General features: G+C 50.0%; 1 protein-coding gene across 1 annotated transcript in view; it reads right to left on the bottom strand.

The window, feature by feature from the left end:
* ELMO1 (engulfment and cell motility 1) overlaps positions 1-14,992 on the bottom strand; it is a 333,348-nt gene that overhangs the window by 218,012 nt on the left and 100,344 nt on the right. The window contains exon 14 of the mRNA XM_027835911.1: positions 2,611-2,715. Coding sequence (XP_027691712.1) covers positions 2,611-2,715 — 105 coding nt within the window. The remainder of the gene's footprint in view (positions 1-2,610; positions 2,716-14,992) is intronic.

Here is a 14,992-nt window from a genome sequence, read left to right as displayed (position 1 = left end):
GGGCAGCGTGGGGCTAGAGTGGCCTGGCACCGAAGTGGCCTCTGACCCACTGGCTGAGTGACCCTGGACAGTCTGGGCAACCTCTCTGTGCCTCAGGGAACATCCTCAAAAGATGAGTTCTAAAGAGACCAATGACATCACAGGCCTGGTCCCTAGGGGTGGGAGGGGATGGAAGGGAAACCAGCCCTGCCCTCCCTGAGCGTCCACTCTACTGGCTCCTGTGCCCCCCTCTGCCTCCTGGCTGCCTTCAAGTCCCAGTTGAAATCCCACTTTCTCCAGGAAGCCTTCCCCACCCCTACCCCCTTAATTCCACAACCTCCTCTCTGTTCCTTATTTCCTATGTATCCTGTAGCTTGCTGGTACATATTTGTTTGCATGTGTCCTCCCTCCTTAGACTGCAAGCTCCCTGAAGGCAGACACTGTCTGTCCTCTTTTTGTATGCACAGTGCCTGGCACACAGTAGGTGCTTAATAAATGTTAATTGATTGATTAGCATTCTCACAACCAATGCACGGGGCAGAGAAGGGTCCAGAAAGGCTGGGTGGACAGGCGCAAGCCACGCACTGCTAGTAAGCAGTCTTCCTGACTCCAGGGCCAGTGACCTAACCACTGCCACATGCTGCCTCTCTGCAGAAAGGCCAACGAGGAGTCAGCAGGACCTGGGTTATTCCAGCAAAGAGAAGCCCGGGGCTGCAGCTGTGGCTGCCCCATGGAGAGAGACGGCAGGGAATAAACAGAAAACCAGCCTTTCCGGCCCAGCTCCTCACTACTGACCAGCCTTTGTAACAATGTATAGAAGGGCTCACTGGCTCCCTCCCTCGGTGGGAGTGTGCCAGCCCCACCTTCCTCCTCCTCCTCCTCCCCCTCCCCTTCCTCCTCCTCCCTCCTCCTCCCCCCCCCTCCCTCCTCCTCCCCTTCTTCCTCCCTCCTCCTCCTCCTCTTCCTCCTCCTCCCTCCTGCTTCTCCTCCCTTCAACCAGGAAAACCGGCTTTGCCTTCTCTTAGTAGGGGCAGCTGGGAACACAGCTTCTCTCCAAAGATGGAGAAGGAGAGATAAGCCGGGCTTTGGCAGCCACATTCTGCAACGAACCGTAAGATGAAGGCATCACACACACACACACACACACACACACACACACACACACACACGCTTACGCACCATTGAAGGGTGGCCTAATTCAATTATGACCGCTCTCTATATCAGGGCCAAAGGATGAGCACTAGTTAAAATATCTCCTAATAGTCTAAATTACGGTGCCCAGTAAGGATTTTTTAAATTGTTAAGTCAGCCTCTAAAACTCTGTTTGTAACAAAATGTTCAGAGTAATGCTGTTTGTTTTAGCAAATTGACTGACTGGGAGCACTAATGGGGGCAGTGTCTTATCTTTCCCACGCCAGAGCCCTCGGCAGATGGCGTAAACAAGCGGATGGGCAGGCCTCAACGACTGCATTAGATGCCGTCACATTGTCCAAAAAGGGAGAGAAAGCCCAAGTAACAGAGCCGGGGTGACCTCCACACTGGAGAGGTGGGACCATTGGCATCTGGCGTTCTGGGGCTGGTACTCTCTATTTTTTTGTTTCCTTGTGTTTTGTGGGAGTCCCCAGGGAAGTTGTGTGTGTTGGGTCATACTCCAAGGCCACTGAAGGACCCGGTGGCGATAACTCTGGGTGATGAAACCAACAAAAGCCATGTCCTGGACCCCTCCCCCACGCCCCACCAACCACCACGTTCTCAGGCACGCCAAGGTCAGACATCTCCACGTGCCACAGCAAAACATGCTTAGTTTGCCAGGTGCTCTTTGGGATGGAGGGTCTCTGCTGAGCTCTTCCTTCAGTCCTAGCTCAGGACGGCCGAGTCGTCTTTGAGCCGGCTTAGCTCTGCCCACCCGTCAGCCCCCTCTGAAGCTTGATGATATGGCTGCCTGAGAAAGCCAGAGACCCCGCACGCGGGGTGGGAAGTGGTTCAGAGGAGGAGTGTGCAAGCTAGGGGAGGAGGTGGCGGGCCCCAGACCAGGCCGATAGACAGCGCCTGCTCCAAGACCCACGTGTTGATGTGATGGCCACGCCTCGAGAAGCCAGGACTTCTGCCTAGACTGAAGACCATGAAACAGACACTTGCGTGGGGGCGGGAAGGCCCCTTAGAAAGAGCTTGGACATGATTCCCAACATCCCTTAGGATAGATGGAGAGATTCTGGTCTCTACTTAGTCTAACTATTAAGAGCCAGTCACGAGGCTCTTTCTCACGGAGACCAGGAGAAAAAGAACTCTTCACAAAGCCATGCAAAGAAAAGAAGCTTCTTCAAAGCAGGGACGGTTTTGTTTCCAGTCTCTGTACCCCCAGCACCTCCCACGTAGCAGGCACTCAATAGAGCTTTAATAGTATGTTCAATAACTATTATTTGATCTAGGTAAATTCTATCCAACATTTGTGCATTTTAAACACTCTCTTTATTCTAAGGAATAACTGACAAGTAGCAAAGACATTTCTGACCAAAACCTCTGAATTCTTGATTCTGAGGACAGTTTCTCAAATACCCCAGTCATGTTGTCAGAACAACGGAAGAAATGCCACAGGAAACCCAAAGGTGGGGAAGGGGCCAGGGCACTTACCCGGATATACGCATCTTGGTGGTGTTTGGCAAAGTACAGCATATTGTCCAGGGCCAACATTCCCGGGGGAGTCTGGGTGAAGTCCATGGCTGGGTTCACATGGTTCTGTGGAAAGACAAGGAGGGTGACATGTCAGCAGCCTTGCCCAGCAACATGATGCCCCCTTCTAAAGGGCCGTCAGGGCCCAGATGAACTGGCTCACCTCAAGAGACCCACTGATTCCTCCCCTTGAGTGCCACAGTGACCCCTGGGAGGTAAGGCTCCTTCTGGAGGAAGGAGAAGGTCTAAAATGGACCATACTCAGAAATCCTTGGGGGTCTTAATTTCTTATATTCAGAGAAACTCAATCTCTACTCCATAGGTTGGACAACTGGGTGAACTACCAAAACCAAAGCAATGCGATGTAACCAAATAAACACTTTGAGTGCCTACTGTATACAAAGTACTATATTCCAGGGATACAGAGGAGAAAAAAAAAACATGGCAGAGTCTTTGTCCTCAAGGAACTTATGCTCTACCAGAGGCACAATATATGAGAGAGTACAGTAGGACAAGAGAACAGAAAAGGAAAGGTCCAGAAGCCGCTGTCAGTTAGGCTTCTGAGATCCCCTAGAGCAGGCTGAGAACTGAGACCTCAGCATGGTGGCCGGCCATTGTCCAGCACCCCCCAGCCTGCACAGAAGGACTCACAAACAAAACTGCGAAGAAGCAGTCCTAGTGGGGGGACCGAAGAAATGAGAAAATGCAATCACAATGATAAAATACGATGGTTTAAGACAACCCTGGGATAACATTCCAGATTAGGAGAAGAGAGCATAGGATCATAGGATCAGGGGTGAGGGGACAGAAGGGGCCTTACAGGCCATCAAGTTCAACTCCTTTGTAAGATGAGGAAACTGAGGCACAGAGAAGGTAACCCAGGGATACACAGCTATCTGAAACAGGATTCGAATGCCCACCTTGACTCCAAGTTCAGTGCTCCAGACTCTCCCACACTGGCTCTCCCACACTACTCTTCCTAAATTACAAGCAGAACCTTAGAAAACAGACTATATTGGTCTTAAGGACCAAGAGTAAATGGAAAGCCTGCTTAAATAAAATAAGGAAAAGATAAACTGTCAAAGTAGACCTTTTAAGGAAAATTTGGACGGATAATAAAAAATTTAGAATAGAAACTGGAAAATCTTACCAAAGTAGTAGACACTGAAAGAAAAAAAAAACCCAGCATGGTGGAAAAAGAACTAAAAAATGCAACACTATAACAAGACCTATAAAAGCAAAACCAGAAGACTGAAAAGGGGGGTAGAAAACACAACTACATTTACTCTCAAAAAGTACTAAACTAGGAAACAGGATGAGTGCAGATAACTTTAAAATCATTGTGTTGTCCAAGAAAGTATAATGAAACAGAAAGCTTGCATGCACATTCTAAGAAATCACAGAAGAAAACTAACCAAAACTATTAGAACCTGCAGCTGAATTGAAAGAACCTGAAAGAAACTCCAAAGTTAATACTCCCATAAATGTGATTGCCAAACTCCAGAGCTCCTATGTCAAAGAAAAAACACTGCTAGCAACAGACATATTACATGCCAAGGCACCCCATTCAAAATTATATAGGATTGTGCAGTTAATATGAAAAAGGAAAGAGTAGGAAAAAAAATATAAAACAAAAGTAAATCGATGATGTCAAAGTATTCCTGTTCAAAGAACCACAATGAATAGAATTTCTGAAAGAAAAAACAGAAGCCAAAACAAAGCAACAAAGATAAATAGATTGGAGCATCTTGAAAGGTCTAAATGATGATCCACTGCTCAAGTCCTGAAGGGAGGGGGGGGAAGGAGACTGCTGCAGCGGACACTCCCCATCCCTAAGGGTAAGTGAAGGAACAAGGACAGGCCTGGGCAGGGTCTGGGTGCTGAGACTCAGCAAGGAAGGAACAGAGGAAAGAGGCCAGGACAGCCTCTGAGCCACGCAGAGACACCAGAGGGGGACTTCACAGAGGAGAAACAGAAACAGTACATATGGCCGACTTTAATTTCCCTTCTGTCAGAAGACTAAATAATGTAATTTCACAGGGTCTCTTTGAAGAAGCGCCTGGTAATTATCGCTAGCCCCGATGCTTCCGTGGATGGATCAGCCTGCAGAGGAGCATCTTTTGTAGAGACATAAAATGCAGATAGAGGCACTGTTTTCCGGGGCAGATTCAATCTATACTCTTGCTTCAGGCAAGAAAAAGTGGAGATGTAAGAATGCTGTTCCTTCCTAATGACCAGTTGTAATAGTGGCATTTCTATAGCACCTACTATGTGCCAGGCTGTGTGCTAGTCCCTTTATAATTACTATCTCACTTGATCCTCACAACAACCCTACCAGGGAGGTCCTATTATTATCCTCATTTTACAGATGGGGAAACTGAGGCAGCGACTCGGCCAGGCTCACACAGCCATTTCTGAGGCTGAATTGGAACTCCCTATCCACTGCACCACCAGGTTGCCCAACCTTGTGTTTTTTTCTCTCTGTTAGGTTCTGACTACACAGGAGTCAGATAGAAGCTTTCCTGGAATCATCAGTATTAAGAAGACTGGCTGGGATTTGGGGAGGGAGCATTCATTCAGAAGGCCCAGTGGGGAGGGGACAGGCGGCATCGTCCCTAGTGTCTTTGCCTTTTTCTTTGTAATACTGTCCCAACATCTACCAGGAAACCCTGGTGCACGTCCGAGCATCTTGTGCTTTGGGCCCCGGCTGAGGCCAGGGAGCTGACTCGGTTCTGTCTCCCGTTATGCAGGAGAAGTTAGAGGCCCAGATTTATTTTCCTTTCTCATTTTTTTCAGTTGTTGTTCTACCTGCCTCGAAATCAGAACTGGCAGAGCTTTGATGAATCGCTAGGAATTTTCCTTTCTCCCACCAGGACGTCCACGTGCCTCGGTTCGGCCTTCGAAACACCATTTGTAACTTTGTGCAGAGGAGTTCCTCAGTGAATAATGTCAGACAGCTCTTCCCTCCCAGTTACAGAGGATGGCTATTTCTCTTTTCCAAGGACACATGTTTAACTTTCAGAAGAGTGCTGCCAATGCATTAAGGAAGGAAAGAAAGCCACTGGAGAGCTGTGGCCAGAGCCTGGCATTTCACTTTGAGTTCCCTTGCTGGGCTTTGCCGCGTCCTCATTCTGACACCTCCAGATGTCGGGCTTTTATACCACGAGTCCCCCAGAGCTGAGCTGTGGTTTTACTTGGCCCTGTCCATGCTCCAGAAACCATGATGCAGAAATAGTTTTGTGATCGCCTCCCCACCAAAGGCCGCCATCTTGTGTCGTCTTTGTCCACCAACCTTCCCAATGTGTGGGAGGCCTTTCTTTACTAAGTCTTTCAAGGAAACCAGTGAAATGCTGGGGTTGGCTGCCTATCCCCCCCCCCACTCCTCATTATATGACCTGCCCATTTCCCTTTCTTATCATTGTGTCCATTTTGATGTCTTTTATCCCTCTTATTGTACCGTGTCTTTTTCCATGACCTCTGGGGCCACCTGCAAAGATATTTCTCCAGAGATGGGAAGCTTCTTCATTTGTGGCATACATCGTTAAGAAGGCAGGATTTTGTTTTAGGGAGCAGGTGATGCTCACTGGCAGCCCTACATTCTCCTCAATGCTAGCCAGCCCCCTTTCTCCTGTTCAATTCTCTGTCCGGCTCACGTGCACCTGGAGTGTCTGCCCAAGGTGATTCAGGGACTGGTCATGTAACTGCACAGCACAGTCTAGGCACACACACTCGTCATCCGCTTTGGGTGTCTGGTGAGGCCTACCTCTGTTGGGAGAGCTCATTCCCCATCACCACTCTAGGCTCCTCACTTCTCAGCCTCAACCTCTGGATGGCCCTCAGATCCAGTCCTCCTGAACACGGCCTCTGGTTGGGGAGCATGTTGCCTCATCTCTGGCCCACCATGTTGCTTCCCCATCTCACTTGCTTGTACCCATATCCCCTGCACTTAGCACTTGCCTGACAAATAGTAAGTGCTTAATAAATGCCTTTCAATCAAGTATTCACTAAACACAACAGGAGCTTTAAAACGTTTGTGGAATGGCATGGATTTTAGGAGACTTTAATGTATTCTGGGACCTGATGCAATCCACAGAACAGTCTCTCATGTGTAGGGTCTCTCTGCTTCATTTGGATTCTATGCTCAGACATCTGCCATGGCTGTGGCAAGGAACCTGACCTAGTGTCCTGCTGGCTGGGGATCATCCACAGGCAGGTAAGCAGGAGGGTGATGGCCTTGAGTATCTGCCAGAGGAGAGCTGGTGAGGGACCAAGGCTTCTCAGTCTGGAGAAGAGAAGAAAGGGAAGAGGTCTTCAAGAGTGGGAAGGATTGTGGAGAAGAAAGGATAGAAGGAAGCCGTAGTGGGTACAAGTAGCAAAGAGAGAGATTCAGGTTTTACAGAAAGAAATACATCCTGACAAGTGCATCCATGCCCAGAGCAGAAGAGGCTGCTATGGGAGACAGGAGGCTCCTTCCTTGTCACTGGAGGTCTTCAAACAAAGGCTGGATGGCCATCTTGGGAAGGGGGTAGACACCAGCATTGTTGGTCAGCTGGAGATGGGCCTATGGAGCCTCTGGGGGTTCCTCCACCTCTCAGATTCTGCCTCCAAAAGGACCCTTTGTAGCTCTAGAGTGCAATGAATACCACGTTCCCAACACCCATAGCTCACATATGTGGAAACTGAGACCTAAGTGATTTGCCCAAGGTCACACAAGTAGAAGTGAGATTAGAACTCAGGTGCTCTAATTCCAAAGTCAAGTCAAGTCCAAAGTGCTTTTTATCTACAGGGAAAGACACTGGGGGATAACCTTGCTGAAGTCTCATCTCCAACATGTACTGTCATGACACACAGACCTTCATAATAATTATTATTATTGGTATCGTTAGCAATTATTTTTAGTATAGCTAGTGTTTACCTCGTGCTCTAAGGTTTACAAAGCACATGACTTGGGTCATCTCATCGGATCCACACGACAGCCTGGAGAAGGAGAGGGGGGAGCAGAAGCCCAGCTAGGGGAGTGGACTTCTCCTGGAAGTCCCTCTAAACACGTGTGGTCAGCTAAGCTGCACCAGAGATTCTTTCCATGGATGGGTCGCACTGGGTGACTGCTGAGGTTCCCCCCGCCTCTAATTCTGTGATTCCGTGAAATGTTACCAGTACTCAATGTCCTCCCTGCCACCATCCTCCAGAAACTCCTAAGATCTCAAGTGCGAGGTAGGTGCTGTTGGTAAAGGAGGCTCCTCACCCAAAGAAGCCTCAGGCTCCAACCCATCTCTCCCTGCGTCCACAGCCATGACTATTGCTATTGAATATGATGTGATTTTGTCCACTACCTTGCACCGAGGGGGTTCCCAGTAAACATCGAAGAAATGAGTGCAATGTGTCCAGTACTGCCGACACCCCCTGAAGACCCCCGGCCCTACCATTCTCCCTGCAGCAGGACCCTTCCATAGGGCTGCCTTCTCCCCCCATTGGAACATGGCCTTCTGGAGGGCAGGCACTGCCTCGCTCCCGTGCCTTTCTAGGTCAAGCCCTTAGCACTGGGCCTGGCACCCAATAAACACTCAATAAACACTTTCTTCACTCACTCACATATCCACCAATGAAGTCAAGCAATCAGTAAGCATTTATTAAACAGCTACTAGGTGCCAGGGACCATTCTATGTCTGGGAAATAAAAAAGATAAATATGAAACAAAATGCATTCAGGTAGTAAATGCTTTTAAATTATGATGAGGAAAAGCATTTGCATAGAATTCCACCTGGTAATTTGAACAAGGGCAATAATTTGGGCTTAGTGTGCACAACATTTTAAAAAATCAAGTTGCATAGATCAGGCCAATAAGAATCTGCTCTAAAGTCTGCACCAATCCTTCTGGGATTCTGGGAAAGATAACTATCCACAGCCAGTGACCTGTTCTGATTCCCAATGAGCGCAGCTGGGCATTATCTGACCCTAATGTTTTCATATCACCCATCTACTAATATTGAGCTAAGAGCTGGGGAGACAAGCAAACAACTCTCAATAAACAAGATGCAGATGGGGAAAATTGGAAATAATCAATAGTGATTGATGGCTCTGTGGAAAGAGCAGGCCTGGAGTCAGGAAGATCTGAGTTCAAATCCAGTCTCGGACCGTTCCTAGCTCTGTGACCTTGGTCAAGTCATTGACTCTTTGCCTACCTCAATCTCCTCAACTGTAAGATAGCACTTACTTCACAAAGTGTTTAGCAGAGTGCCCAGCACGTAGTAGGTGCTATATAAACACTTATTCTGTCCCTCCCCACCCCAGCGGGCAAGCATTAGCATTAGCCACCCCTTGGTTTGAAGGAAACCAAGTTCTGTCTCTTTCCTCTCTAGAGCCCTCGCAGACCCACCAGTCACAAGGTGGGGTCTTCGCCTCTGGAGGATCTGGAGGCCCTGCCCTGCCCTTCCCTCCCTCAGTTGCAAGGTTCCCTAAGAACTCTGTAGGACAGGAAAAAGGGAGTGCCCTGAGAAGGCCAGGTTCGTGTTCACCACTATCTGAAGATGGCCCACTCAGCTGGGTTTAATAAGATGTGACAGCGGCAAAGATGCCTCATGCATTATGGAACTCCATATTGCGCCCATCAAGGGCAGTCTCAGCCAGAAAAAATATGCAAATGAGCATTTAGATATGTTAATGTTTTCATGCTGATTGCTGGATCTTTTCCTGGACCTAGCTCCTTCACAAAATAGAAGAAAAAGTTATTCTGAACAATGCAAAAGGCAGAAAAATATTAAAGGTGCCTCTCAGAGACCCATTTCTGAATTGTGTTTTGGGGTAAATTCTCTGAACCCTCTGTTCTTGGCAGATAAGGATTGGGAACAAGGACGTTTCCATCCATTACAGACGAATCTTCCTCAAACAGACTGGGAATAAGCGTCAGGTTTAAGGGGAGACAAAAAGCTTCAGTGTCCCCTCCGCTCTCCCACCTATTGTACAGAAAGCCCTCCCTCCTCGTTCTCGTCATGCTCATCTTCTGAGGCTTCCATGCCTTTGGCACCGGGATATCAAAAAGGTCCTCCCATCCTCCTTTCCACGCAGACCCCGTCTCCACTAGGGGGACAAGATGGTGGCTTCCACTGACAAAAGTCATGTTACCAGTCTTGTTTCAGGGGAGCTCCCCCCAAGCCACAGGAAACCACCAATTCCTGACCCTAGGAAAACCTATGTACCCATTAGGGATGGGCACCCCCAAAACTCCCTATGATCTTGGAATTATTGAAAAAACGACAGTCATGCTTGGAAGACTCTGGTCCTATATGACCAGCTGCTCCCCTCAAGGGAAGGATTGTGGTCCTTCAAAAGCTTGGCATGCAAAAAGAAGGATAGGGCCAGGTGCTAGCCTTGTGATAGAAGGAGAATGTTCTAAGGATCTTCACTCATTGTCGTCCAGAGATGAAACACAGTCCAATTTCTGCTCCGGCCCCTTCTCCTTGGCTCTCAAGTACAGGGCACAGTGGGAGGCAGCGGGCAAATAGCCATGACCCATCTACTGAGGTTGCAGCTGACCACCAGCTCCCAGGAGGGCCCGGCCCCCACAGACTGATGACAGGACTGAGACATGGCACCGCTAGCCAGCAAAGAGTGAACAGCATCTGTAACCAAACCATTTTACCCTGGCATGATGTGAGAGCTGTGTGTCAGCCCCAGACACTCACACATGAGACAAAGTCCTTTGGTGGCATGATATGAGGCAGGACCAGGGAAGGGGTTTCTTTAGAATGGAGGCTCCTCTGGGTCTGGCTGGCATCCCCTAAGGGTCTACACAGGGCCTGGCAGACTGGGGCACTGAATGACAGAAAAGGGTAAGATGGTGCCCACTGGCAGCTGGTCATCCCTAGATGCCCAGAGAGCTACCACTCTGCAGAAAACTGTCACTCTCACCTCACCAGACACATTCTTTCAATGGGCACATTCTGCAGACCATCTGGGGTCCTGGGCATCGGGGCCCATGAGCAAGGTACGGTACCCCTCTTGGGTGTAGGGCCCTTAGGCAGTCAGTGCAATGAAGGGCATAGAGTCATTCTCAGAGTCACGGTTTTAAAAGCATAAAGTAAAATACACAGGATCACACAATTACAACTAATTAATTACAATTAGATTGAAATTGTTATGAATTGTTTTAAACCAAGTTCGCAGACCCCAGGTTAAAATTGTTGAACTAGAAGGCATCTGAGGTCCCTAAGGGCCAGCTCTCCTCTATGATCCTAGGCCCAGGATACACTTTGCCGACCTCTCCTCTGACATCAGAGGCAGTGTGGAATAATGGATAGGGCTCTGGACCCAGAGTCAGGAAGAACCTTGGGCTCTTAGTAGCTCTTAAGTCACTAGGGATTAGGGAAACTCACTTAACCACTCTCTGCCTTAGTGTCCTCATCTGCAAAAATGAGAGGGTTAGACTTGGTGCCCTGAGAGATCCCTTCCAGCACCTTGGGGTCACAGAAGATAGTAGTGAGGCTCTAGGGAGAAGATGGGGGTCAGGGGTTTGGTTTATAAGATCAGAAATTTCTCTTGGAAAGAGCTTTGATTTAGAGCTGCTGTCCCTCATAGCCTGCCTCTGCACCTTTGCTCAGGCTGTGCCTCATGCCAGGAACCACTTCCCTACTCAAGTCTACTTCCTGTAATTCTTGGCGTCTTCTAGGGCCCAGTTCAAGGATCACCCCCTACAGGAAGCCTTCCCTGACTCCTACTGTCATTGGTATTGTCTGCCCCAAATAACTGTGTTTATTTTGTATTTCCTCTTCTACACTTCCACTGTTTTCACCAAGTAGAATGTAAGCTCTTTGAGGGCAGGGGCTGTTGTGTCGTTATCTTTTTATCCCCATCACTTGGCACAGTGCCTGGGAGGGGAGTAAAAAAGCATTTATCAAGCACCTACTATGTGCCGAGCACTGTGCTAACTGCTTCACAAATGTGATTTCATTCTATACTCACAACAGCCCTGTGAGGAAGGTGCTATCGTGATTCCCATATTACAGCTGAGGAAACTGAGGCAGGAGTCACACAGGAAGTCTCTGAGGCTGAATTTGAACTCAGGTCTTCCTGACTCCAGACCCAGCACTCCATCCACTGCCTGGCTCATAGTAGGCACGCACTCTGAGTGCTGAATTGTTGAAGGGAGTCAGGAGTCCCCCAGACTCATCCTTTATTTTGACATCTCCACCCAATCCCTCCGACATGCCCTTTCCCAGGGAATTCAGAAAGCATCCCTGCCCAGACTGACAGGAAAGGGGTAATCGGAGCTCTCATCCCTCCGCCTTGCCGCCCTTCCTCCAGGCAGGAGCGGTCACTTTGTAAATGACTCCCTTCCAGGCCCTCCTGGACACAGAGATAAGGGCTTCACTAACGGAGGTCGGAGGAAGCCAAACTGGCTAGGGCCAAACAGCCTTGCCCCAGTGAGCCTCCCAGCCGACTGTCGGTTCGGAAGCAGGAGCAGACGGCACAAAGGAGTGAGCCCTGAAGAGGGGCAGGGAACGAAGCTAAAACGCTGGGTTCTCTTCGTTGGTGCCACGTGACTTTGACGATCCACCTTGGGGCTGTGTAGACAGACGAATCCCCCTGCCCTCCTCCCAGCCCAGCTCTGGGATGCCCTGGGGTGCGACAGCAAGGTCAGTCAGCAGGAGGAGCAGACAGGGATGCTGAGCGCACCAGCCCTTCCGTTCCCTGGCTGTGTAACCCGGGGCAAGGGGCACCATCTCATCGGGCCTCAGTTTACTCATCTGTAAAACGAGGGGCCCCAAGGTGCCTTCCAGATCCTTCTCTGCTCCGATGACTGTTTCCTTCAGGACGACCTCACGGAGAAGTCAATTCTTTGTTCCCCCCAAACCAATAATGGCTCCCACGCTTACTAGACGATACTGCTTCTATCCCCCCGACCGGCGTATAATGACGGTGACCAAGACTGGCCCTAGAGAAGAGGACAGACCCCTCCCTCCCTTCATTGGCCAAGCGGGGGACTATGGGGGTAGAGTGTTGTATACACCCCAAAACACAGTCAATATGGCTTTGCTGAATTTATTTTGTTATAAGGAAAAGTTCACTGGATGGACGGCAGGAGGAATATGATGTACGTAAAAACAAAAGGCAATGTTTAAAACTCATGGAAGGCTTCAGGAATACCAAAAGCATGGGAAGGATCTGTGAGTTCCTCATCAAGGGGAGCTCCCTGCGTGGACACTCCCTCCACCAGGGCAGAGGAGGCCCCCCATTCCTTAGAACTCAGCAGGCAAATCCATTGGTGACTCTCCCCCTTCCCCCTCCCCCACAACGCAGACTCTTGGGAGCCTACTATCTGCACATAGTAGGCCCTTAACAACAGCCTGCTGATTGATTGATCTATCTCTGACTCCAAGCGCAGAAGGCCTTCTATGCTTGCCTCTTTTTTTTGAGAAATCCATCTCCAGAGGCAGCACAAGGCCCTCTAAGATTCCCCTGAAAACACAACCGAATGCTTCCGAAACAGCTGCAGAGCATGAAAGGAGAGAGGGTCAGCTCACCCTAGGCTCTGACGAAAGTGCTCAGCGTGGCAGTGCTGCTTCAAACATCACCGACCATCTGGATCCATCAGCTGTCTGGGAGAGACAGGCAGCAACCCTCCCCACCCACCCCAGGCAGGCTCCCTGGGCTAGCACTCCTAGCTAGGCGCACAGGACCCCTCGGCCTGGGCAGGTCTCAAGGTTGAGGGACAGGGCTGCCCTCCACCCCACCCCAGAGATGAGTTGGGGGCCCAAGCCCCAGGGCCGAGGGAGAGGACGGCCCCAGAGACGAGTGGGCTGTGGAATGAACTCCATTGTCCTGCTTGTAGGTGACTGTGCCAGAAAGATCCAGACTTGGCTAAGCAGGAATCTGACTGGCCCCCAAGATTCTGCAGAGGGGCCTTCAAATCCGCCTTTAACCTTAACCCTGAGTCTTGGCTGCAGCAGCAGGGTCAGAGCGGCAAGCACAGACCCATCAAGTCCTCGGCTAGCTAGCCAAGTCTCCACGGTCAGGAGCCATCTGTCCAAAGCCTGGGAAACTGGGCCCTGGCTCCAGGGTTTGTCCTGGAAAAATAACGCATCACCATGTGGCCGGCCGACTGGGGCTGGGCCTTTCTCGGTGCTGAGCGAGGCCCGACAGGCTGAGCGGCAGACCCCAGCGGGAGGCAAAGCCATCCATGAAGGCTGTTCAGCTGTGGACCCTGACAGGACTTCATGGCCCAGCGGCCCGGCCTCAGAGAGCTGGTGACTTCTACGGACCACAGAACAAGGCATTGACAACGGTGGCCCAGAACCGAGCTGGCCACCCCTGAGCTCCAAAGGGAGGTCCGTTCACACTGTGTCCCAGAGACCCCAGTTAGAAATCAGACCTGCTTCTCTGTGGCCTGTTTTGTCTCCTTTTCAGTAGCCCGCCCCCCTCTCTCTCCTCTCTCCCTCCTGTCTCTTTCTCTCCCTCTCTCTCTCTCTGTCTCTCTCTCTCTCCAGATGCTGGGAATTGGAACTCTAGAGGCAGATGGGGCCGCAGGGATCAGAGGAAGAAACTGAGTCCTGGAGTGGAGAGGGGTTACCGCAAAGTGGCAGAAGCAGCCTTTGAACATGGGTCTTCCAGCTCCAAACTGAGTCCCATGATGAGTCTGAGGACTCTGCCTCACTTAGGTTGCTGATGCTGCTTTCTTGACCCTAGGAAAGTCTCTGAGTCTCAGTTTCCTCATCTGCAAAGTGGGTATCACCACCGTAAGAACAGCCAGCATTTATGGAGCATGGATGGCTTACATTCCTTCCTCTGAGCCCCCCAACCTGGAAGGTAGCCACTATTCTTTTTAACATTCATTTTTTCAATTTAGAGTTCCAAATTCTCTCACTCCCTCCAGCTCCTCTCCCACCCATTGAGAAGGCAAGCAATGACACCCATTCTACATGGGAAGTTATGCAAAACATATTTCCATAGGCAGATGCTATTATTATCCCCATTTTGCGATGATGAAACTGAGGCTGAGAATAGTTAGGTGACTTAGGAACAGGCTCACAGAGCCAGCGGGGATCTGAGATCGGATTTTAAACCCACTTCTTCCTAACCCCTGAGCTACCTGACTACTTAAGACCAAACATACCAATCTAGCAAAAAATGCCTGCTACATAGTAGACCTAGGAGGAGCAGCTCCCAAGCTCCAGAGTACTCAGCTGAGGAAGGCCTTCTCCACTGGTGGTGGGCCAGCAGCCTGGAAGGGCCCCAGCCATGCCCTTTCTGGGCCCCACTTAGGCATAGCCTCCAGGCTGAAGAACAGACCAGCATCAGACGGAGCTTCTGGGCAGCCTGGCTTTTACCTGCCTCCCCTAGGCATTGG

This window comes from Vombatus ursinus, unplaced genomic scaffold (assembly GCF_900497805.2).
Source record: "Vombatus ursinus unplaced genomic scaffold, bare-nosed wombat genome assembly UNPS02014817.1, whole genome shotgun sequence".
Taxonomy (NCBI): domain Eukaryota; kingdom Metazoa; phylum Chordata; class Mammalia; order Diprotodontia; family Vombatidae; genus Vombatus; species Vombatus ursinus.
Note: the sequence above shows the minus strand (reverse complement) of the source record. Positions and strands in the feature narration are given on the sequence as shown.